The sequence below is a fragment of the Acartia tonsa genome, chromosome 1, assembly GCF_053477335.1.
Source record: "Acartia tonsa isolate MP-2025a chromosome 1, ASM5347733v1, whole genome shotgun sequence".
In the NCBI taxonomy this organism is placed as follows: domain Eukaryota; kingdom Metazoa; phylum Arthropoda; class Copepoda; order Calanoida; family Acartiidae; genus Acartia; species Acartia tonsa.
In genome coordinates, this window is record NC_137260.1 from 26,639,008 (window position 1) to 26,666,654 (window position 27,647).

The 27,647-nt window shown below is 31.5% G+C and overlaps 1 protein-coding gene across 2 annotated transcripts in view; it reads left to right on the forward strand.

The window, feature by feature from the left end:
• LOC145316226 (lactadherin-like) overlaps positions 1–27,058 on the forward strand; it is a 45,587-nt gene extending 18,529 nt beyond the window's left edge. For both annotated transcript variants that reach the window (XM_080156605.1, XM_080156611.1), the window contains 6 exons: positions 11,181–11,270; positions 11,552–11,656; positions 12,984–13,071; positions 20,861–21,027; positions 22,037–22,229; positions 26,311–27,058. In XM_080156605.1, the coding sequence (XP_080012731.1) occupies positions 11,181–11,270; positions 11,552–11,656; positions 12,984–13,071; positions 20,861–21,027; positions 22,037–22,229; positions 26,311–26,816 (1,149 nt within the window). In that variant the 3' untranslated portion in view covers positions 26,817–27,058. The remainder of the gene's footprint in view (positions 1–11,180; positions 11,271–11,551; positions 11,657–12,983; positions 13,072–20,860; positions 21,028–22,036; positions 22,230–26,310) is intronic.
• The last annotated feature ends 589 nt before the right edge of the window (positions 27,059–27,647 follow it).

Here is a 27,647-nt window from a genome sequence, read left to right on the forward strand (position 1 = left end):
TACTGAGCTGGATCTTTAAATGTGTAGCCGTTGGCGTGGCTGTAGCCGTGGCCGTAGTCATGGCTGTAGTTGTAGTTGTAGTCGTTGTCGTAGGCGTAGCTGTGGTTGTAGCTGTAGCCGTAGTCGTCGCCACAGTGCTGCTAATAAAACATGGATTTTTAAATGATTTTACAGAAGTGCAATGCCGGCTATCCTAGAATTATGGATATCTAAAATCTTTTATGGCCCACCTAAAAATAAATTATTTTCATCAAAGAAATGAAATTATATTTTATACAAAATTACTATTTTAATAACACATTTTAAATGTTTGTAATATTTACATATTATTAAGGGCATGAGCCAATGTAGTTGGTACTACGGCTGGTATGGCCTATATCGTGCCGGGGCACGGCACAGCACGACATTGCACGCCCGGCCAATTGCCCAGCACGGCTGGACAGACAGCCACTACACACAAGACAAAGGGAGAGTCCAATAAATTCAATATAAATAAAAAAATACATTCAATTACTAAAATTTAAAAAATGTAATCATATTCCAACCTTATCAATAATATTGCAGTATTAAATCCCCAAAAGAATTTAATCTAATTTAAGTATATTTATAGTTTTATCATATTAATTTCCTAAAAACTGTCTCTTTATGTAACACAGGCAACATACTTTATTAGTATTACCCAATACCCATACGTGACGGTTCAATATTAACAAATCATTCCATGCCCTTACGTTATTTTATACATCATATAACTAAACTACATCCTAACTTTTATAATTTACTTTTATTTTATTATTTATAAAAACCACAATTAAAATATTTTTATGATAGTTTTTAAATAAAATATTCCATGCCCGTACAATTATTCATACATTCATTTAACAATTATAATTTACGTTTTCAATAGTTTTACGTTAAAATTATCAAAAGCAGCTGTCTCTGTGGCTTCAGCAACGCTTTAGCCACACCAACGGACTGTGGTCACTTTTAGCGTGGTTAACCACGCTACGATAACAACTACGCTTTGTCAATATGATTTAAAGATCGCATTTTTTTTTGTGGCCACGATTACGCGTGGTTAATATGATTTAAAGATCGCTATTAGGTTGGTGGCTGTAACTCTGACCACGACTACGGCCACGGCTACGCTTTTAAAGATCCAGCTCTGGTACCAAAAGTTTTATACTAGAACCCAAAGTTTTATACTGGTACCCAAATTTTACTGGTAACCAAAGTTTTATACTGGTACACAAAGTTTTATACTGGTACCCAAAGTTTTATACTGGTACCCAAAATTTTATACTAGTACCCAAAGTTTTATTCTGGTACCCAAAGTTTTATACTGGTACCCAAAGTTTTATATTGGTACCCAAAATTTTATACTGGTACCCAAAGTTTTATACTGGTACCCAAAGTTTTATACTGGTACCCAAAATTAAATACTAGTACTCAAATTTTATTCTGGTATCCAAAGTTTTATTTTAGTACCCAAAGTTTTATACTAGTACTCAAAGTTTTATACTGGTACCCAAAGTTTTAGTCTGGTACCCAAAGTTTTTATACAGGTACCCAAAGTTTTAGACTAGTACTCAAATTTTATTCTGGTACCCAAAGTTTTATACTGGTACCAAAAGTTTTATACTAGAACCCAAAGTTTTATACTGGTACCCAAATTTTACTGGTAACCAAAGTTTTATACTGGTACACAAAGTTTTATACTGGTACCCAAAGTTTTATACTGGTACCCAAAATTTTATACTGGTACCCAAAGTTTTATTCTGGTACCCAAAGTTTTATACTGGTACCCAAAGTTTTATATTGGTACCCAAAATTTTATACTGGTACCCAAAGTTTTATACTGGTACCCAAAGTTTTATACGGGTACCCAAAGTTTTATACAGTTACCCAAATTTTATACTGGTACCCAAAGTTTTATACTGGTACCCAAAGTTATATACAGTTACCCAAATTTTATACTGGTACCCAAATTTTATACTGGTACCCAAAGTTTTATACTGGTACCCAAAGTTTTATACTGGTACCCAAAATTTTATACTAATACCTAAAATTTTGTTTTAATATTGGTACCCAAAGTTTTATACTGGTACCCAAATTTTATATTGGTACCCAAAGTTTTATACTGGTACCCAAAGTTTTATACTGGTACCCAAAATTTTATACTAATAGCCAAAAATTTATTCTGGTACCCAAAGTTTTATAATGGTACCCAAAGTTTCATACTGGTACCCAAAGTTTTATACTAATAGACAAAAATTTATTCTGATACCCAAAGTTTTATACTGGTACCCAAAGTTTTATACAAGTTTTTTAGCAGTAGGAATTTATTTCAACATCTTTAGTTATGATGCAGTACAAAGCCTATCAACTCCCAGACGATGAGCCAATGCGCTACATGTAGAGCCACGGTCGAGGGTTTCTATGACATTAAATCAAGGTCCAACAACCCTGGATAACTAAGGGGAATTATATCTTTAATTTGCGCCTGTTTATGAGCCGAGGAACTTTTCATGTTGCACACCTAGCACCTAGGAACCATTTAATGTCTTCAGTTATAACGCAGTGTCTGGGCGAGATTCGAACCTATTACATGATGCGCTACTTATTGAACCTTGGGGAACCAATTCTTTCCGTTTCTGTATTAGTTTAAGTAACATCTATCAAGCAACCAACTTTTTTTTATTGAACTACCTGCCTGAAAGTTTTATGGTAATGAGTTACGCCTGTTTATGAGCCAAGGAAATCCTCCTACTCCAACTTTACATGTTGCACACCTGCCATAGCAGCAGTAGGAACCATTTAATGTCTTCAGTTATGACGCAGTGTCTGGCCGAGATTCGAACCTATTACCTCCCTGATGACAAGCAGATGCGCTTCTTGTTGAACCTTGGATAATTAAGGGGAACCAATTCTTTCCAATTTAAGTGACATCTATCCAGCAACCAACTACCTGCCAGAAAGTCCTATGGTAATGAGTTACGCCTGTTTATGAGCCAAGGAAATCCTCATACTCTAACTTTACATGTTGCATACCTGGCATAGCTGCAGTAGGAACCATTTAACGTCTTCAGTTTTCACGCAGTGTCTGGCCAAGATTCGAACCTATTACCTCCATGATGACAAGCAGATGCGCTACATGTTGAGCCATGGTACGCAGGTTACATTTGTCTTAAAAATAATCGTCTTTAAAATGCTTATCATATGTACACTTGCAATAAATGTATTACTAACTTACCTCTTATGAAAAGTGTTTTTTTTTACAAAAGTGCTTTTTATTACAATTATTCATGGGTATAATTTTTATGACAAACTTTTTATGTCACATAATCTTAATGACAAATGTAATTATGAAGTTATTACAAAAAATACTAAACAATAGGTACTGGAAAAAGAAGAACTGAATTAAAATAATATTTTGGGGGGTAGGGTGATTTTTATTGGGTGGGGAGGGCCGGGGCGAGTAAATCCCATTTTTAATTTTGGGGTGATGTTTAATTTTTTTCTAAGGCAATTTTTTTCTGGTAGTGTGATGGTACCCTCCCCCACAATAGTTGTAAACCTTCCCAGTACCTATAAGAAACTACCCTGAATAGGAGCACCATATGGGTTTAGTAGTTAGCGAGATCCTGTAGTACAAACAGATAGACAGACAAACAAACAGACAGACAAACAAACAGACATCATAATACTTAATGATCTAAAAATAAGACAAATTTTCATTTTGAAATATTGGAGCTCTGATAGCTTTTTGGTATGGTAACAGCTTTGAACCATCTATCATCCGGGTTTGAATCCCAGAAGAAAAAAAAAATGGGGGAATTGAAGGGTGACTTTTATCAATTTTTTATGGGAAAATAGGGGGGAGTTTGGTTGATTTTTTTTTTAAAATTCAAAAACTTGGAAAAGGCAATTTAAAAAGTTTTCATTAGTTCAGTAGTTATCGAATTCTTAATCTACAGACAAAATAACTTAAAAGAATATTGGACCCGGCCAGCTGCTAGCAAGAATATGACTGCCCCTTTTTATTCTGTTTATTTCCCTTGCCCCCACCTCCCTTCTCCCTTCTCCCCGTCTGCTACATTCCAAACTAACACAACGAGTGTTTATTTCCCTTGCCCCCACTTCCCTTATCCCTTCTCCCTGTCTGCAATATTCAAAACATACATAACGAGTAGCAGCATTTCATGTGCAAGTCCCCAAACTCAGTCAGAAACTGCTAAATTCTTGCACATTCCCTTTAAGCCAGTCCCCAAAGTCTGAGACTCCTAAAAATTGAATATTTGATCCATTGTCCCCTCCCTTACTCCCTGTGCACTAACCCTTAGAACATAGGTGTAAAGCAATTTTATATTAAAATTTAGTTAATAATATTACAAATAAAGTAAGTTTACCTAGAACAAATCTCCTCTAATCTTTTTTTTACACATTATATCCACCCTCCTTTTATAATTTTTTTTCAACTTGAGAGGAAAATAACTAAATATAAATGAGAGGAAACAAAAATTATTGTCCATTGTCCATAGCAGAATAAAAACTTTAATCACATTCAATTCTTGGTGGAATTGAACCAAGAACCTTTCCAACACACGACTGCCACACTAACCCCTAGACCAAAGGCGACAGAAATTTTGAAGAAAAATTTAGGTCTAAATATCACAATTATAATAAATTATTGGGTGCTAAATTTCATAGGTATAACTCTTATGTACATACTTTTAAAACCTGTTTTAATATGTAATGAGTTAATGGTTAAAGGATACTAGTGGCTGCGCCCCTAAAACCTCTAGGAATACTTAAGGGAAGCAAAAATAATTTATTTTGAGGGTCATCTTTTTTTGGGAGAGAAAAGATACATTTCCCCAAAAAAATTATAAACCTTCCCTGGATCAATAAGAAGCTTCACATTACCACTTTATATAATAGAATATGTGGATATATTAAAAAAACAGAAAATTTGTTAATAAAATTATGGACCTCATTTATTGGCCAGTTCATTTATATATCCCATAAGAGGGGAGAGATGGATTAAAGGGGGTGTATGGGGGTTATTGTTATTTTAGCCAGCTGAGATTATTTCTTTATCAGAGTACATGAAAATATGGACAACATCAAAGTAATAATATATCGATTCATGTATTGCTTATAAATTCAGAAATTGTATAACATAATTATAAAGATAAAGAACCATTTTTTTATAATAATTGCAGTTTCCAAAATTAAATCAATTTTAGTAAGCATCTTTGTAAAATAAACAAAATCGGATGATATATGATAATCATTTAACTATTTCAATCTATCGAGTACATAAAGATTATGTAGATTTTTTTTGCATATTATACAGGACAATTTATTGCATTTTACAGACCTTTTTTTAACCAACTTTAAAAAGTAAAATACATCGCTGTTTAATTTTTTTTGTTAGGAAACATATTAGGATAATTTGTGTTCAAAATAAACACACACACACACCCTCCCCCCTCCCCAAATCTTAATTTAATTATTTTCATTAATTTAAAAATACTATGAAAAATGAAATATGTATAAATCTTTTTTTTGCATAACTTTTTCAGTGTCTCTCATCAACCACATCAAGTATTAAATACATTTAAAATTGAAGAAATATCTAAGTAGGAGAAGCTTAATTATATAGAACAAGTATTGCGTACCTAAACGGAAAAATAATAGAGAAGCTACTATATAACTTGAGTATCACAAAAATTGATTGCCCCCTGTGAGGTTTGAACTCTTGGTCCCTAGTTTACAAGACGAGTGCTCTACCATTGAGCTAAATAGGCCACTTTTACAAGAAAAAAAATTTAAGATAATACAAATTCATAGTGAATATTAAGTAAATTCTGAAAAATTTGTATCTTTTAAAAACAATAAAATTAGGCAAACGTCAGTAGGGCAGTTACCCTATAAATAGTATTCAATAATATTCATAAGTATCAACGTTCAAAAACGTATTGCTCCTGGTGAAATTCGAACTTATAACCCCAGGATAACAGTGCACATAGGGGCAACAAGGGGCATCAATTCACCACCCCCAAATCAAGTTTTAATCATTCTATGAGTATTATCATACCCAATGTACATCAGATTTCAAAGGAATCGTAAAAATACGCTTTTTAAGTAAGCTTTCTAAAGTCTGAAGGTCAAGATATGCAAAAATTTTCTTACAGAAAAAGGCATATATTTTGTGTTTCACCAACAATTTTAAAAGTATTATAAAATCTCTTAGAATTAACGTAATTAGACAAAATAACTTCAGGTGAGTCATGCACTACATGTATTTTGACAATATAAAAGAAAAAAACACGAATTAAAGATATTAGTCCTAAATAATTCTAGTTGAAGTTAAGATTTTAGTTTATTTTTGATTGTTTTATAATCAACATTTGAGTAGATAGTAAGAGGAAACATGTTTTCACCGGTTGCCACTGGCTAAAAATACGATATTTGATTACCCAAAGACATATTATAATAGCCTGTACTGGTCTCACTTACCCCCCCGCGCCCCCGTAGGGGTTTTTAGCGCGTTTTCTGAGGCTGGGTGCACGAAAAGTTTGTTAGGAAAATCTTTTAAACGCGCTTTTAAAGTCAATATGTGAGATGTAATACATATAAATAAAAGACGCAAAAACATAGTTATGAGAAATATTTATTTGATCAGACTTTGAATTAAAGTTGATAATGAATATTTTCAAGTTCTATTGCACTAAATGATGGAGAGGGGAGGGAGGGGGGGCTAAACCTAAATCTAAACCTCTTTATGTTTGATGTTTTAATGTAACTGAATAATCTTTTCTATGGATTATTACAAATATCAGGGATCTAAAGGGATAAGACAAAGGTCAATAAATTGATGTACATCCCCAATGATAATACACAAAATTACCCCTTGTGTAGATTAAAGTTAGTAGTTAAAACGTTTGAACACACAACTGTAAAACTTTGGGGACTAGTTTTATAAACAGCCCAATGTCCCCTCTCTCACTGCGGAAAGGTAAAGATAATATGTAAATAACAAAGTGTACTTATAATCATTCTAATTTGGAATTAGCAAGTAGTCTATCTGTCTGTCTATTGGTAATGCTTTGTTTTTAAATTATGTAGGTACATGGTCTTCATGTTTAGCATTAGCAGTTTTATTTAGAAAGGGAGAGGACATTACACTAGTCCCCAAACTTCAAAGTTTTATAATAACGTTTTTATATTCGTTGGCATAACAACTTTAGGAAATTTGATTGATTTTTTATTGGTTGGTTCATTAAGATGAGTATCAAAACTTTTCAACCACTAATTGTCATCTACAGACAATCAATTTTGTATTTATAATTTATTATTTAATGTATCAATATTGGGGATGTACATACATTAATCGGTTATTGTTTTGTTCCTTAGATCCCTGGGCGTTAATCTATAATAAAAAGTAGCTTGATGTCTGTTTGTCTGTCCGTCCGTCCCTTAAGATCTCGGTAACCACTAAACCGATTAGATTCTACTCTTCAGGGAATTTATCTACTGGTCCTGTGGTGGTTTAAAGCTATTTTACAAAAAAAAATCCTCTAAATTTTTTCATATTTCTATAATTAGGATCGGTCCGTCCGTACATCTGTTACAGTTAGCTCTTTTAGTTAATCTAAACAGGCTAGAATTGTCCTATCGATTTCAAACTTTTCATGCCGTTTTCTACAACAGTTAGGTACGACTTAGAAAGCACAGCAACCAGAAAGTCCGTACATCCATTTATAACAAGCCAATTTTTTTTTAATTTTATGACAACAAATAATGTTAAAAATATCCTATTCATCTGATTTTTGAATACTGATTCCTAGTACAATAAGGTATAGTGTTATAAGCGAAGCATCTCTATAAAAGTCCTAAAAACGTCAGTATGTCCTTAAACAGTAACATGTATTTAATCAGTTTTAATTACAATTTTGTATAGACATGCATTAATATTCAGTTCTGACACTTCACAAGTGTTAGTGTTCGTTTGTCCTTCCATTTCAAAGCTTCGCTTCTATGGATGTTGTCATCCTTGTTTAATTACCTCTTGGAGCAAAGCCCATAGAGGCTAGGGGCGAAACTGCTAGTATACATATAAACAGTAAACAAGAATCATAATATCATTATAAATATAGATATTAGCCAATAAAAATTTATGTCAATCATGCTCACATTTATAATGGATTTATTATTAAGTGAAACTTGTAGCTTGCTAAAATAAGAATCCCCATCCACCCCTTTACACCATCCTCTCCCCTTCTACTGAAATGAATTAAATGACCCCAAATTTGACATTTTGAATACTTTGATGGATAGAAAGATGGATAGGTAGATGAATAGATATATGGATAGAGGGATGGATAGATGGATGGATAGATAGATGGATAGATAGATGGATGAGTAAATGGATAGACAGATGGATAGACAGATGGATAGACAGATGGATAGACGGATAGATAGATGGATGGATGGATAGATAAATGGATAGATAAATGGATAGATAAATGGATAGATAGATGGATGAGTAAATGGATAGAAAGATGGATAGACAGATTGGTAGACAGATGGAAAGAGGGATGGATAGATGGATGGATAGATAGATGGATAGATAGATGGATGAGTAAATGGATAGACAGATGGATAGACAGATGGATAGACAGATGGATAGACGGATAGATAAATAGATAGATAAATGGATAGATAGATGAATAGATAGATGGATGGATAGATAGATAGTTGATGAATAGATAGATAAATAGTTGATGGATAGATAGATGGATTGATAGATGGATAGATAGATAGATAGACAGATGGATAGATGGATAGATAGATAGATGGATAGATAGATGGATAGATAGATGGATAGATTGATGGATAGATAGATGGATAGATAGATGGATAGATAGATGGATAGATAGATGGATAGATATATGTATAGATAGATGTATAGATAGATGAATAGATAGATGAATAAATATATGGATAGATGGATGGATAATTAGATGGATAGATAGATGGATAGATAGATGGAGAGATAGATGGATAGATAGATGGATATATAGATGGATAGATAGATGGATAGATAGATAGATGGATAGATAGATAGAGGGATAGATAGATAGATGGATAGATAGATGGATAGATAGATGGATAGATTGATGGATAGATAGATGAATAGATAGATGGATAGATAGATTGATAGATAGATGGATAGATAGATGGATAGATAGACGGATGGATAGATAGATTAATAGATAGATGGGTAGGGTAAGGATGCGCTATTTTTGGGGAGGGGTTAATCTGGTAATTTTCCATCTACCTTCATTAAATGACCTTTATCTCCATGTTCCTTTCAAATGACAGAAAAAAACATAAAAGCAAATTTGTTCGTTGTTAAATTGCCTACAAAAAAGTATAAAATGAAATTTTTGTGGGGTGAATTTTAAGGGTACAAAATAATTAAATCCCCTTTTTGATTGATTTGCCCCAATGTGCAGTGTAGAAGAACCGTGCGCTAACTGATTGCGCCACTGGAGCTCTTACATTACAGGTTCAAACTTTTTGTAGTTGTTCGAGATGGTAGTTTCTATGTTGTAATTTTTAAAAAAAATTAAGATAAAATTTTTATAAAAGAATATAAAAAAATTTAATAGTATAACATTTAAAAAAAAATACATTTAAAAAAATTATTTTTGGGCGATGGAAATGTCTGACCCCCACCCCAAAATTAGCTCAAAACCATCCAATGTCAATATATATATAACTAGCGGCTACGCCCCTAGAGGCCTCTAGGGGGCACTTGAGGAAGAGAGAGAGTCAAATTTAATAACCCAATTTCTTATTTTAAATTTTTAAAGAAAAGTAAAAAAAAAATTTTTTTTGGGGGGGAGGGAATTTTTTTTTTTTGGGGGGGGGGATTTTTAATTTTTGGGGGGGGGATGGGGGTGTCCCACCCCCAAAAAAATAATTATAAACCTTCCCAGGACCTATGAGAAGCTACCCTTTTATGGAGAACCCGATCGGTTCAGCAGTTAGCGAGATCCTTCGGTACAGACACACAGATACACAGACACACAGACATCCTGTTACTTTAGTAAAATGATTCCTGAGAAGGACAACATTGTCAGTTCAGTGGTTGCTGAGATCTTAAGCTTCAGACAGACAAAATTAAATGAAAATTAAGCACCGCGGCTGAATTGACGACTGAGGCTTGTACTAATTTAGCACCTGCGGCTGCGGCTGGGGCTTACAATATCTCAGCCGCGCAACTGTGTCAAAGCTGCGGCTGAATTTAAAAAATTAAGCTGCGGCTGAGGCTGCGGCTTACAAATATCAAGCCGCGCGGCTGCGGCTGCGGCATAATCATAACTTTGCAGCTGCGGCTGAGGCTTTCTTGAAGCCGCGCGGCTGAGTGCGGCTGCGGCTTCAAATTATTAACAGCCGCGCGGCTGAGTGTGGCTGAGGCTTCCCCAACTATAAGCCGCGCGGCTGATTGCGGCTGAGGCTTAGAGGGGCGTTGGCTGAATGAGGCTTAGTGCGGCTGAGGCTTAATGTGGCTGAATTGGAGTTTTGTGGCTGAGGCTTACAGTGGCTGAGGCTTACAGTGGCTGAATGCGGCTGAGGCTTACAGTGGCTTATGTTTTCTTTAAGCCGCGCGGCTGCGACTAAGGCTGAGGCTTATTGGGTGGCTGAGGAAGCCGCGCGGCTGATTTTGAGGCTTCTCGCAAGCCGCGCGGCTGATGGTGACTGAGGCTGAGGCTGCGGCTTCCGAACCCTGATCAAAAGGGAAACAATGTTTTGAAATAACTTTTGAAGATTCTAATTTAAGAAGTTACAAGATAAAAAGAGTTATGATTATATTTTTGTTACATTACTTAAATTTTTACCTGTCGACATATAATTGCACACAAACAAAAAAGATTTCCGTTCACAGAAATATCATTAGAGAATAAAAAGCTACATGTAGGAAGAGAACGCATCTATTTATCAAATATTATAACAAAAAGCGTTGTTTTTCTATGATTGTAAATGATTTTTGTTTTGTTTTTATGTTTAAGCTTTGCTCCATAGATGTTACCATCCTAGTTTTTAGTGATGCAATTAAAATGTCTAGCAAAATGCAAAGTCAACTACTTAATATTCTATTTCAGTTGTTCCGTGGTAATCAAGACAGTCATAGTGTGAAAATATCTTACTTGGAACACACAGCCAGAGCCAGGTTTCTTAGGCTTCATATTCAGGTTATTGTTGAAATATTTTTTAATGCGATTTTTAAAGTCTTTTGATTAGTATTTTTTAATATTCACGTGATAAATAATCAACGGGTCGAAGTGGAAAAATAGAGCAATGTATTTCCAAAAAGTAATCGTAATCATGATAGTGTTTAAAATATAAAAATGCAACACCATATTACACAACTCATAATCTTATTGTAGAGATTGCGGCTTTAAAAAAAATGTCTTTATCAACATTCAAAAGAAGTATTATAATAATTGAAATTGTGTAAATAATATTGATATAGGCATGGAACGGTCATCCCAGCCTGCGTCTGGAGGTGCTTGGCTGTCAGGAGTGTAACACCCTCATTTCTGAACTACCAGGCACAGAAATGAAGTCTAGCAGTCACAGGAACTTAAACATTCTTTTTTTTTCAAAGTAAAAAGTTTGACATTTTTTGGTCTTGTTAATTAGTGGACCTATCGGGATCTTGTTTTTTTTACAGGCAATGTTCCTACTGTTCTCTTGCCATAGGACATTTGCATATGAAACAAAGATGACAACATCCATAAAAGCGAAGCACTGAAACGGTAGGACAAACGGACATGAACACTTATATAGTGTCAGAACTGAATAATCAGAATATAAATGTATAAGAGTCCTAGGAAAAATTTTAAATAAATTTGTTTAAAACTGCTTTACACGAGATAATGTCTATGGACATACTTACATATTTATGACTTAATTATAGAGTTGCTTCGCTTATAACATTATACTTTGTTGTCCCAGGAATCAATATACCAAAAATCCAGATAAATCGGATGATTAAATCACATAAAAATTTGTTGTTAAAAAGGAAAAAAATCAACATGTTTAAAATGTACGTACGGAAATTTTGGTAATGATTATAGAGTTGCTACGCTTTCTAAATAATACCTAAGTACTAAAAGAATCACCATGCAAAATTTAAAATCGATAAGAAAATTCTAACATGCCTAAATTAACGAAAAAAGCTATCCGTTACGGACGGACGGACGGATCGACCCGAATTATAGAAAAGCTTCGCTTTTAAAAAATATATCTTGCCTCTACCGGTAAGTAATGAAACCACTACATAGTTAATTATAAAGTATATTTATCCCCTCCTCTCTTTTAATGAATACTGTCCTATAGACAAACAAGGATGACAACATCCATAAAAGCGAAGCACTAAAACGGTAGGACAAACGGACATTAACACTTGTATAGTGTTAGAACTTAATTATCATAATATAAATTTATAAATGTAAAAATTGGAAGTAAATTTGTTGAAAAACTGCTTGATACAGGATAATTTTTATGGACATACTTACATTTTTAGGACTTGATTATAGAGTTGATTCGCTTATTACATTATACTTTGTTGTCCCAGGAATCAATATACTAAAAAAATCAGATCAATCCGATAATTAGATCACATAAAAATTTGTTGTTAAAAAAGTAAAAAAATCAACGTGTTTAAAATAGACGTACGGACATTTTGGTAATGATTTTAGAGTTGCCACGCTTTCTAAATCGTACCTAACTACTAAAGGAATCACCATGCAAAATTTGAAATCGATAGGACAATTCTAACATGCCTAAATTAACGGAAAAAGCTATCCGTTACGGACGTACGGACGGACCTACCCTAATTATAGAAAAGCTTCGCTTTTAAAAATATAAACTATACTTATAAAAAGAATGATTAAATCCAAAGGCGACGGAGAAGCAATAGGAACACATGCTCACCAGAGGATGCAAATATCTATACGAGTGGTGGCTGGTGTCCTAGGAGAAATAATGGTAAGTTACAACTTTTAACTGCCATTTCTTTTACATTTACTTTTATTTACATGGCTATCTCTTATTATTTTATTGTGTAAAATAAAGATTTGAGGGAGACTGATGGATTGGCTCCAAGGTTGCTGTATTCACCCCCCCCCCCCCTAACACTAAAAATATACCCCTCTTCTTGTCTGTAATACACCCATTAAAATTACACACCTTGATTTTAGATTAAGGGGCGTGTCAAAACTTCGGGTGCACTTCTTGAACTCTCCTGACAAAATCCTGTGCACGCCACTGTCTACAATAATATGTCTTTTTTACATATACCCTTTACAATGTCAAGGTCATAACCTATGTACTTTGAATAAGATAAGAATATTTTTCTTTTAGAATTTAAAATGAAGAGAATATATTATAGTAAATCATACTTTATGCCTAGTAGATAGTGAGATACATAAAGAAAATGTATGAAATATATTCACTAAATATACATAAACTAAACAACAAATAAAAACATAAATCAAGAGAGCTCCCTATTTCAAGGGAAAATTGTGTGGCCCATAACAGGAATATGATTTATATCAGTTTTATATATGTAACGCCTGTTAGGACAGCACGTTATGCTCTAAGCAAGAGCGTCAATTTTTTTTTTTTTTTGGGGGGGGGAGGGTTCGGTTAAAATGAGGATTTTCAAAGGTTTGGGGGAGGAGTTAATCTAATGAATTTCCGAAAAATTCTTGTTTGGGGAGAGGATCGAAAACCCTATTTCCCGTACCCCCCCTCTCCCCCTCCCCCCCCCATCTTGGCTTTGATGTCCTTAATGCTCAACTATTCTGAAGGTTTCAGTAATTTTTGCTATTTCCTAACAGAAACATTTTATAATTCTTCCGATTATATTAATAAATAAACTATAAAAGATACAAAATAAAGTCCTAATACTATTAAATTGTACTAAATAACCAAACTTTGATTCAATCTTTTGTAAAGATATTTTAAACACTCACAAAGAACGTCTCGCATATAATTATCGAATATCTCTGACGCAGCAAAGAGACGAAGATATAATTTAAATAAATAGGATTTAGATAAAATGTCATGAGTTATTGAATTGGTCTGCAAATTAATTTCCACTATAACAATAAAGAAATAAATATTCTTTTGTCACAATTCTATTATTCATTTGTAAGAAGGCCAATTTCTTTACATCAAATAGCTTAGACATCTTTTTGAATAGGGTATGTATATGCTTTTCAAAATCCCACAAAGGCTATTGTTTCTTAACTCAAATAAAAATACGTTACTGAGAACATTTTGGCTGCTTTTTCACATATCTTATTATCCTTGTTAACATCTTGGTGGTTGGATATTTGAATTTTATGGATGCAATTTTTCTTTAAAATGTCAAAGATAATATTAATTAGGAAATAAATATTGTTTTCTTCTTGAAATTAATTGGTAACATGTAAAAATTGCATTGATTGGACATTTTTTGAGAAAGGAATAAAAAATAATTTTTTGAAATTTGAATTTTTTTCTGCATTTAATGGTCTTCATAAAAAATAATCTTTCCTTGACCCTTGGCAGACCAAGCAACCTCTAAAAAAATTGGAGGAATCAACACATCTGGTTATGAGATGTTACTGTAAAACTGCAGGAAATTGTCTCATTAGTGAGAAACTTTGTATTTTGATTCAACGTACCTTCAAAGATTATTGAAAAAAACTACTACAATTTAAATTTTAAGTTTTATTTTATGTTTTTCAAATATTTTTTTTCTATTTTCAGTAGTAGTGTATTCAAGCATATAAATTGTTTTTAATATTTTTATTTTATAAAAAAAATTATGTATACATTTTATATATATTTTTAAAACATATTTGTCTGATTGTATGAATGACAACTATAGTCCTTCCCTAAATTGCCTATATATATGTTGTATCCCTCCCATAACAGCACTAATGTCTAATTCTTCAATTTATCTTGACCCTCCCTTCTCCTTCTTAATAGGCCTTCCTCCGTTCTATTTTAACTTGACTTTTCGTGGTTTCTATGGTTGGTATAATCTTTAAATTTACAATACATTTAGCTTTTTCGTATCCTACATTGGTTATGTAATATCATTTTAATTATTTGCAATAGAAACCAGCATTTTATCAGATGGAATTTAATCTATCTTATTCTGAAACAAGTTTGTCTCTCTCTCTCTCTCTCTCTCTTCCTTTCTCCTCATATGCTCTCTTTTTTAAAATTTCCAACTTCAATAATGTGTTTATGTTTATTTTTTGTATTCAGTATATTTCTTGTAGAATCTAATTCTACTTTTTATACAACAAGTGGCTTCCAACAGGCCAACAGGGATAAAATTTGATAAAAAAGTAAATTTAAATTTATTTTAAAATCGCTATTTATGTGGCCCCTCCCCCTGAAAATAGGTTAAAACCTTCACAGGAACTGTAGTTATATTCCCTGAGAAGCACAACATTTTCGGTTCAGTGGTTACCGTGATCTTAAGCTCCAGACAAGCAGACAGTGAGATATCCTTCTAATTTATATTCTAATCTAGATATATTCTTGATGATATGCAGTTTGTTATTTAAGTTTCGTTTTTTATTGTATTTCGTTTAGTAGTTTACAGATAAAAAAGAATATTAGCAGGACTTTAACAACTTTAACCTTCTCATTCCCACCGACAGACATTTCAACACAGCTGCCGTATAAATTAGAGGTTATCGATTAATGCTTATCTTAAAGAATAGAAATTGAAAATCAGGCTTTAGTGCATATGTAGTAGAAAAGTCGACAGTATATTTATTGATATGATTTACAAGAGCAATGTTTAGGTATTAAGTTGTATTTTCATCATCATAATCCTCAAAATGTACTTGTGGAAAGAAATATACAAAGTAGTATAGCTTTAGTTTAGATTATTTTTAGAGAAATTAATTCATGATTGAGTACAAAATACTCACAAACAAAGGGATTTACAGAGTAGGTATGCTCTGAATATTACATAATAATATTGTACATAGAAGATACGCCGCGTATCTCTGCAATTTATACGCAAACTATTCACATTTGGGGTCAGGAACATTTAAACGTACAATTTATTATGACAATTGTAGCAATGCTGTTCGGTTTGATTAATTAAAAACTTAATAAATTATATTAATTAAGGATATCTGTAACCGATGATTGATATGATTCTCCTTTACAGTGCGGCTTTATATTAGGTCCTGGAATCACCATCCTCCCAAGATAAAAAGCTCTTAGAAAAAAATTACATCCTTCCCCCCCCCCTCCCCGGTCCAATTTTCTTTTAAAAAATAGGATCCCCTTCCCCCCCCCAAAAAAAAAAAAATAATATTTTTTTCTTTTTAAGACTAAATTTCAAAAAATGAGGTTGAATTCAACTCCCTACCACCTCAAATGCCCCAAGAAGCCTCTAGGGGCGTAGCCGCAAGTATTAGAAACAATTGGAAAAAAAACTTTAAGCATATTACCGACAGCAAAACAGACACATTTACAGAAGATTGTTTGAACATAATTAATCAATGGAATGTAGGATCTTGTCATTTCCTTATAATTTTAATTGTTTATATTTTTAGAGTAATTATCCCTGTCTACGATTCACATTCCAATTGAAGAAAAAAATAAAAAAGCCTCAAAATTTGATGCAAATACTTTTGATAGACAAAGTAATTATTTTTTTTTCCTTTGATGCTTCTTTTGACAAATATTTTTTTATCTTTATAGTTAAATAGAGTTTAAACTAAACTATATACCTCAGATTAAAATCATTGGTTTACAATTTTGGACATTTGAGCTTTTACAGACCAATCACCATATAATAAAGCCCACGATTTTTTTCAATAAATTACAGCCCAATATCCTTTCTTGCCCAAACTTTAATGAATTGGACCGTTCTAATTTCTATTTTTATACTTTTGTTGATTTTGATATTTTTTATGTTTTGTTGCATGTTAATGTTTACCCATCGCTAAAATATTTCCTGAACGCTAAATCATTGCTAAATTTGCTTGAAATGTTATGACTAAATAGAAATCTAAACATTGAATTTAGAGGTAAGAAAATCGTTTCATTTCGAATTCTTCATAAAATAATTTTACAAGTCAAAAGTGCTCCATTTATTTCTGTTACATACATGTTTTTAAAAAATAACAATAATCTAACAAATAATATGACGAATTCTTAACATTTAATTTAAGTAAACGATTTCTTAGGTTTTTTTTTATATATTTTTGAGATTATTTACCTCTTTCTTTGTTACTGAAACACTATGTCTAGTATATTTAAAGCATACATAATACATATATGTAGTGTATCTATGTATACAATACAAAAATAACAATTTAGTAAACGTCTAAGGAAAAAAAAGTATGCATCACAAAAATTGATGGAAAAGTTTTCACTGCACTGAGCAAATTTGAGGAGAGTTTATACGATAGATACTTTATTTTTGTATACCTTTCCACTTCAACAATTTATTTCATTTTTCATATATTATACCTATAAACAAGGCTCAACCGCCGCGTCTTGAGTCCGCTTGGCAGCCGGCTGTTAAAAGGGACAGCATAGTTACAAATTTGTTGAGCAAATTTTGCGGCTTAAAGGACGACCAGCCATTTTTTTGTTTAATGGTTTCTAAATATTATTTTATATCTTAGATGTTCAAATGTGATTTTCTGGATTTTCGTCTTTGTTTTTGCTTCTCTACTCATACTCATAGACACATAGAAATGAATCAACCTTTTCAGAAATATTTTTATTTTTATTTTTTTACATCAGGCCAAGAGGTTAAATTCAATTCTTTGACATTAGGCAATTCCTTGGCATTAAGTTCATTAAATAATACGTTTATATAATATTAAATTTTATATAATACTAGAATAATTAAGTATGCAAGAAGCATATTTGTATTCAATTAGTTTACATATAGAATAATAGAAGCAGGAGCCAGCAACAGTTTAAGCTCAACTATTTACATATTATCTAGCAGCGTCCAGAGATTATATTCTAACAATATATTAGCTTTGTTTGCTAATAGAGTTTTAATATAGACATCTTCTTTATATATTGATTTTAAGATGTCTGCTTTTAATTCATTATTATTTACTCTCTATTTTTAAGTGGGGAAGAAGGTATTCAAATGGTCAAAGTATACTGGTCCATAAAGTTTTAGAAACATGTTGGATGGCTTGAAATATTGGGGACTCTTTTTTGGTTGTAGTTAAGTTTACACAAATAATTCAAAGCTACAGAAAGGGGTAATTTTGTTTATCATTCAATGTTTTCTCTTCTGTTCCATGAATTTTAATGAAACTAAAAGATTATCTAAAAAAGCAGAGATGGGATGATAAAAGATGATATATTCTCCCCCCTAATAAATTTTTTGAAAATTGTGTCTTACTATTCTAGTTAATGAACAATAAGAAGGGTGGATAGAAATTGTAAATAACATGATTTAATTTTGAATTACCTCTGTCAGTTTCTAAAACTTTCTTCTATTATTGGACATTTGGTATTTATAAAAAAAAGTAACTCTAATGAATAAATCTATTTGATTGGGATGTAAAATTTGTATATTTGTCTGCCTTAGGCTAGATCTGAAACTCTTGTATATCAACTAAACTCATCAGAATATGAAAATATTATTTAGTAGAATAAAGGATAGATTTCCTCTGCTTTGTCCATAGCTTTGAGGGAACGCAAATTAGACGAAGGTCAAAATACAATGAAATAACAGTCACAAAGACTTTGCATTTCTTTATTTTATAGCTAATTCTCCAATATAATATTTTGCCTGAAATGTATGTTAAATCATATAATACGAAATAGTAAGGTGTTTTTTTTTTGTCTGAAGATAAAGATCTTGTAAATCACAGTTTAAAATTGGTTGAACTTTTAAAGTAATTACTAATAAGCTTTATTTTTTTCTTGGGGTTGTTTTAAGATATTTTCCCCTAGTAACGAAGATACTCAGTCTAAAATAAAAGAGGGGCATTTTCTGTTTAAGGTTTAATGGGGGACTTATATTATATCAACGTTTAAATAGTTTGTGTTTTAATAACATCTTGATAAAAAAAACATAAAGTTCATGGAAAATTTGCACATGACACGTTTTTAATTATATCTAATTGGAAACAAAAGAAAAATACTAAATATAAAAAAAAATGTAAATAGACTCTAACCTTTGTATAAACTGGATATACTCTATCAGAACAGGAACATATATTCAAATTTTCATTGTCTGAATATGACAAAAAAAATCTTCCTAACCAACATCCCCAATAAAATTCTATTACTCTTATTTCTTATGTAATATTTTTGTATTAATTTTATATTTTCTTCTGGTTGTTTCACAAAATCTGTTTTATCTGAAACACCTAAATATATTTTAGGAAGTTTTATCTTTCATGGGCCTATCCCTGCATCTACTAGGCTAGGGTATGATTTGCTATCAAGATGTTATCTGTAAGTGTTTATACTTTGAAATCTTCATCAGAATACTAATGAGCCACATTAATCTACATTTTTTAGTAGCACAGCTACTCTATAGTCATTAAAACCTTATGTTTAGAATATTACAGAAATATTTATTTTGTAGCTTAGTATTATCATAATCATATTTGGGTGGTTTTTGTGTTAGGGAAAAAACATGTTTTCACATTAATAGCTCTTTTTAAAAGCGAAGCTTTTTTATAATTAGGTTCGGTCAGTCCGTCCATTCGTCAGTCCGTAACGGATAGCCTTTTTCGTTAAATTAGGCATGTTAGAATTGTCCTATCGATTTCAAATTTTGCATGATGATTCCTGTAGTAGTTAGGTACCATTAATAAACGTAGCAACTCTATATTCGTTACCAGAATGTCCATTTTAAACATGTTGATTTTTTACTTTTTTAAAAACAATTTTTTATGTGACAAAATCATCCGATTGATCTGATTTTTGGATTACTGATTCCTATTACTATATGGTACAATATTTTGAGCGAAGCATCTCTATAAGCAAGTCCTAAAATTGTCAGTATGTCCTTAAAAAGAATTTTGTATTTAAGAAGTTTTATACAAATTTACGTATAATTTTGTCAAAACTTATATATAAAATTTTGTATATTCAGTTCTGACACTCTACAAGGGTCAATGTTCCTCTATCATACCGTTTCAGAGCTTCGCTTTTATGGATGTTGTCATCCTTGTTTTTTTATTAACAATTATTCCATTAAAACCTAGTTTATACTAGAAAAGGTGTAACCTAAAACACCAATAAAACTTGTAAAGGACATTTACGTTTTTTATTCCTTCTCAATTACGAATTGGACTTAGTCGATAAGGAAATTGAAATCAACCATTTTATACTAGAATCGTACAAAATTTCTACTTGTTTAATTTATTAATAAAATGTTCTAATAAAGTCCCTTCTAACCAGAACTTGACAAACTGTCCTGCTATTAAACATTGTGTCCTTGTTTTTGTTAAGGCAGAAAAAAATATTAACAACATTTTGGCACGAAACTTGTTTCGGTATAGTAGTAGTGGCGGTACCCATTTAATTGCCAATTGAAAAAATAATTAATCTTATCTCAGTTTAAAAATCTAATACTGCTTGTAAAATTATTATTATTATTATGTAACTAGAAGAGTGAAAGTTTTTTTTTTTTTAAATTAAGGTCTTTTGTCTCACAAAACAGATATTTATTAGTCTTTTTGCATTATTTTTTCTATATATCTTTATCCTGTTTCCATAAATAAAATTTGCTATTAAAACAAAAATGTTTTTTTTTCAGACAAGCAGTGGCTGCAGGTGGACCTAGGGCCCCCCACTCTTGTCACTGGTATTATCACCCGGGGCCGGGGAGACAAGAAGAACTGGGTCACCTCCTACACTCTCTCTTACAGTAATGATACAAACTTCTGGTTCTACTACAAGGATGCCAACCATTTGGAAGCCAAGGTAGGGGCAGGCCAACTTTTTGCTTATTACAACTTTTTGTTTGCTTGCTAATTAGAGACAAATAATGTTCTAATTTAATGTGTCTTATCTTTTTATTGAATTATAAATCTTTTTAATGCGTATACTTGTCGGAACAAAACTATTATATAACTTTAATCACAAACTATTTAAACTATTGCAGAAAAAGTAAATTTTGCTTCTAGACTTAAAATTTAAATGTTAAGTGTCCGACAAAGAAAAGGCCCCACAATTTTATGTCTTTTTCTGTCAATTGAATAAAATTTATATGGTTGTTCGCAATAAAGTTATTTTGTTGGCGAGCTTTAATGTCAAGTTTAGGTGGTTTGTAGCAGTTTACAAACAATTATATAAATGTTCTATCATTGTTAATGTTCAGCGCTTCTTATACTTTAACAATAAGAACCAGTCACATTTTTTGTTTTAAAGGTTTGCTAATATCTTTCTTTGCACAGTGATGTAAGTTTGTATTAATTAAACAATTAATTTGTAATATTTTTTTTCTAATTCTATTAAATTGACATGAAAAACTGATAAGGGTTCCAAATTTGTTATCTTTAGTCCATCTCTGCTGGTTTCATGACTACAAGAGGGTGTTAACCTGATAATGTTTACATCCATACCAAGATAACAAATACTACACATGGAAAAACAATAAATATAAATTTCAAACCAGACATTGATTGAAATTTACAGCTTGGAAAATGGATAAAAGAAGTAAAAAGTTTTCTGTTGGCGTCAATAAAGTTTTCATTAATAACTTTTCAAACAAATATTATTATTATTACGATCAAGTTTAAGAAGTTAGATTGCGGAACTATTCTACAAGTTACTTCATGTAATTAAAACCAAACACAAGATTTTACTATTAGTACCAATGCCATTTTTGCAAGTCCAATTACTTTTAAACGGCTATGCTCAGCTTTGTGTACAATTTAGAGTTTTTTTTAAAATTTTTATTATAATAAATACAGTAAATATTCTACTTCAGGTTTTCGGTGGAAACATGGATATCAAGACAGAAAGGCGACATTACCTGAATGTACCAATGGTTGCGCGGTATGTGCGCATTCATCCAGTCACATGGAAGAGAAAGATTGGGTTGAGAGTTGGTGTGCTTGGTTGTCCTCATCAAGGAGAGTGTGGACCTGGGTTTACTAATGTTAATCAGCGTTCAGGATGTGGTAAGTTCATTAATTTTTCCACTAACCTTGAAATAAGAAAAGACTGGGAGGGTAAAACGTGAAAGTTAGTACTAGGATCAATTTAGTTTAATGTGATGAATATTGCATAATTTGTATATGCTCTTAAATAGAAGTAACTAGAGTGCAAATGTTATCTTAAATCCAAAGAAATATAGATATTTTTTTTAAAATCAGTAACCTTTCCATAATATGGTCAAAAATAATTCTAACTCTAGAAGTCTAATAAGAATGTCACATACAATCTTTCTGCATTGTGAACAATTTTGATTTGCATTACAACATCAATCAAGTATTGTCAATGTCAGCCAACGCTGTTGACAATTTTTCTGAGGTGGCATTTCTTGCATTTTTGCCTTCATAACAAATGAGTCTCATGAAGTCAGATGTACTCGAGTGATAAAACAAGATGATAAAAAGTCCGGATGACAGCTTTTTGGGATGATAAATCAGCGTCTAATTGACAAGTACATTGGTCCATGAATTATCTTTTTAGGTGGATGAAAGAAGGGATTAGTTTTAATGTGCTTTTTGTCTTCCAGAATTATGTTGGGTTTTGTTAACTAAAATTTAATACGGTTGTAATGTTTATTTACCACACAAGCACTAAAAGTAATTATAGATAATGATATGTTTCATTAGATTTGTACTTTTTAAAAATATTTTACATCTGATTATCATACATTTAGGACTTTATATTTTTAAATTATATTATAATATGGTACACTTTCTTTACTTTCCTTGCTAATTTTAGCTTCGCAATCGTGGATGGTGTCCTACTTTATTTTTAAACCACCAAAAAAGAACTTACACTTCCAAAATGTTTTGTTTCTTAAAGTATTTCGGCGTCAATACTTTAGATTTAACTTTCAACAATCCCTACAATCCTTTTCTATATTCTATGTTTGGAATACAAGTAATTTTTCTTGTTTTGATATTTGGTTCATTGATCTAAAACTTATTTACAGCCCTTTTGGAATTTTTATAACTTACCGCTATCATTACATTACTTTTACAGATCAACTTTATAAACAAGGAATATTACTTCCAAAAGCAACACAACTATATACGACCACTGGATTAACTTTACGGCATTTTCACTATACAAAATTAAGAAAACAAGAAACAAAAAATTAATACAAGAATACTTTAGACCAGCTGGTCAAGTGATGTGACTTGTAGAGTATCTACGCTACAAAAAAAGAATAAAGATAGCTTACACTAAAACTTAAAAAGCTTGAGAAACCTGTATTGATTTACACTCCAATATTGACATCTTTTATTTACAGAATAAACTCATACCTAAAAGTGTTAAATGGGATGGAAATATTTAAATTTCTAAAACGTATTAAAAGAACAACTAAACTAATTAGTCTTCATATTTAAGGTTGTTTTTTTTAAGTTTCTGGACAGGTTTTAAACTATTTGGTGGGTGAATGAGATCTAAATAAACAGATTCCAAAAAAGTGTATCTTAAATAAAGCTTTTTTTGCTTTTGTTTAAATGTCAAAAAAAAATATATTTATCTTACATTTGGTTATCCCTCCATACTTGTATATTATTTAGCAACAAAAGGTGTGATTGGTTTATTATTTGCTCACAGTGGATGCAAATTGGTTTCTAGAGCTTGAAAAAAAAACTGTAAAAATTGCACTTTTACAAATATCTTCATTAGCTTTAATTTTAGCATTTTTAGCACAACCGTTAAGGACCTTTACCCTTATTTAATTGTTATACTAAGATTAACCATTTAAATATTGACTTTTATTGTTTTTTAACTCTTTTGCAAATATTTAAGAGAAATTTAAGTCTATAATTTTTTTGTTCAATATACTTTTTTTATCGTCGGTAATGTCTAATGTTAGGCTATTAAGACACATATTTAATTGAGGGAAGTTAAGGATGGCTCAAATTATGGAATGTTAGAACAGAAAATAAATCTAATCACATATAACAAGATCACATACAAGTCGGGGAGGGTAGGAAATAGGTCTCCATTCCCCCTTTCTTTAAGTTTAAAGCTAATCTTTTTTTTAAAACTAATTTAATATCAAACTTAACCACCCTGCCCAGAAGAATAAGAACAATAAAAGATAAAGTGCAGATGAAACAATGGATGCTTCAGGATTACATTTATTAAACTTTAATCTTAATTTTATTATTTAATCTTGGTTAAAAGTGCATCTTATTTGCGGATTTTCTTTTTTTTTGCTGCTAAGATTAGCACATTTTTCATTGGCTCTAGCTAAAGGAATAAATAAAAGATATACAAAACATCTTTTATGCTTAATAGTGGCCCCACAGTAACAAGTGCACATAATAAAATTCCTATATACTTATTCACGAATTATAAATTTAAATGCTATGGTTATAGAGTAAAATTACTGCATTAACACCCTACATTCCAACAATTTAAAGAAATTCCTTATTTATGCGGTAGCTGCGCTGCTAAGATATTCTGTATATGCAAAATATGTATTGATTGTGAGATAATAAATGTTGAAGTTTGTTTAAGGTCACTAACAAATATAAATCTGTCTGCAGTTTCAAAACAAAAATATTCAAAATAATATCAATAATCAAAACAAAAATAGTTATAAATGCATATATTTTTTGATATAGCGAGTATTTTCTACAATTATGGCTGTTGCATGTCATTTACTGGTTTTTTTTTCTCAAGTAATTAACGTTTTCTTATTTTAAGAATACTCAATTGATTTTGGCTGGTGCCGAGAAATATCGCTAAAAGTGTACATCCATGATTTTTGTTATTCTTATTTAATCCTCTTTTAAAACTTTTTTTTGGGATTTATAAAAAAGATACTAATGCTAAGAATTATTCAATATGACAGCTAAAGAATTGTGGATGAAAACAAAACAACTGCATATCTGGACAAAGGGATAGTGTTGGTTTAAAAATAAGTAGTATTTTTCAATTATATAGTATGGTTGTAAAGAGAGATTATATTTGATATAAAAGTTAAATTTAGATGCCACCAAATTAGTAAAGGATTACAATATTCAACTACAGTTGGTTAGATAGTTTTTACAATTAAGAAAAAGACAGAGAGAGATGGGACAATGGGCTGTTTATTACACTAGTCCACAAAGTTTTATAATAACGTTTTCTTCGATGGCCTAACAACTTTGGGGACTTTAGTGAATTTTGATTGGTTGATTCATTAAGTTGGCTGTTCAAACGTTTCAACCACTTATTGTGATTTATAGAAGTGGTAATTTTGTGTATCATTATTGAGGATGTACATTAGTTTATCGACCATTGCCTTATTCCTTTAGATCCCTGGAAAAAGTATTTGGTAAAAAACATATGCGCGAATTATCCTTTGTCCCTGTGCGCACACATAATAAATGCACCTTTTCTTGTAGCAGCAGGGTCCGTGGGTTGCAACTATTATTACCCACTTATTCATCATGTCAAGATCACAAAGATTATAAACAAAATTAATAATTATCAAAGGCATTTTTTAAACATTCTTTATACAGTATGACGTTTAATTTGATAGATAATAGAATTTTTTATTTTACTTGTGAAGGTTGAGATACAGGGTTGTGCTTATCTACCCACGTATATTTTTTACACTCTTTTGTGTCCTTTTGCAAATATTCTTATACTAAGTAGCGAAGCTACTCTATAGACTACGAGTTATTTAATACACATTTAAACAATTGAATACAAAACTTTTCTTTATTGAGAAATGTAAAATTTCTGAAATTTAAAAATTATAAAACATGAATTATACATCCAATTAATATAAACCTACCTTTATATTGTCCATGCGTTACAAATTCTTTTTAAATCTGAAATTTCAGATAGTATCAAACGTATCCGTTTTTGTTTTGATTGTTTTTTTGCAACTCATCATTTTATTTAATCATAAATTTTGAAATAAATATTTAATTTACAAGAACGAAGTTATTTTTTCGCGGAAAATAGCACTGAAACTCTAAATCATAATAATGGAATATGTAAACCAATATTTAACACCATTCGAATCAGTCGAATATTTGTTTCATGTTTGTATTGATTTTTTTTGTATTTCAGTGCCTAACCAAGCTTACAAGAAGGAAACCTGGACGAATGACAAGCGCCATGGCTGGAAACAATGGAAATACGGGCACAGCAGTCTTGCAGTGGATGGCAAGGAGAACACAAACCTGCCTAATTGTGCCATACTTGATAACTACTATGCAGACAAACCAATATGGATGGTGGACCTGTCCAGGGAGCAGACAATACATGGAGTTCTCATATTAACCTGGCAAGGCCAGGGACAGGACAAGATAACATCATACACTGATTATGTTCATAATCTTGATAAATTATCAGTGTATGTGTCCAATAGGCCGAAATTAAACAGCACAGGTTTGACTACAGAGCCCAAATGTGGTGCTATCACGAGGGAGAATACAGCCCTGTTTAATCCCAGGCTTCATTTTGACTGCGGGGATCCCTTGGCGGGAAGGTATGTCTATGTTAAGGCCACAGGAGTTCCAAACAGATGGAAGAAACATTTTACTGTGGTTCTTTGTGAAGTAATGGCATATTAGAACTTAAACAGTGAACTTTTTAGATGTGCCATATTTAAAAATTGCAATGACAAACAAAAAGACATTTTAAGTCAGAAATGAGCTTACATGAAAATTATAAAAGGTAAACAATGAAAACCCAAAATAAAATGTTAGTGACAAAATGAAAAGAAATCTCTAATTTCATATGTGTAATATATGTAAATAGATTAATTATATGTAAACAGTTTTCTAAATTATAGATGTATTAAAATTATTTAATAATTTCTATGATCTTTGTATAAGAATGTGAAATGCATTAATCAAAGTGCATATATGATGGAAACTTTATGAAGCTTAATTGTAAATTTTAAACCAACTCTGTTTTTTAGAGATATTTTGAAAGTTAGTTTGAATATAAAAATATGATTACAAAAGCCTGAAAGCATAGATTAACATAGCATTAGATTAAGAATTTGACAATCTATTCATAGGAAAAAACATTTTTTTTATATAAAATTTGTATTCGTTAGGTTTAACTTATAGGAGGAATAATTTTTTTTATTTTTAAATCTCTATTTTAATCAATAATACAAAGTAGAATGTCTGTCTGTCTGTCCGTCTGTCCCTTAAGATCTCGGTAACCACTGAACCGATCGGATTCTACTCTTCAGGGAATATACCTACTGGTCCTGTGGTGGTTTTAGGCTATTTTCTTGGAGGGTGGGACACCCCAAACCCCCCCAAAAAATGAAAAAAAAACCTCCCCGATTTTTTTTGATTTTTTAAAATTAGTGGTGGAGTGGGGTCTTCTCTACAGGTACTAAATTTTTCTTAATTATTTAAAATTATTGGTGGAGTTAGGGCATCTCC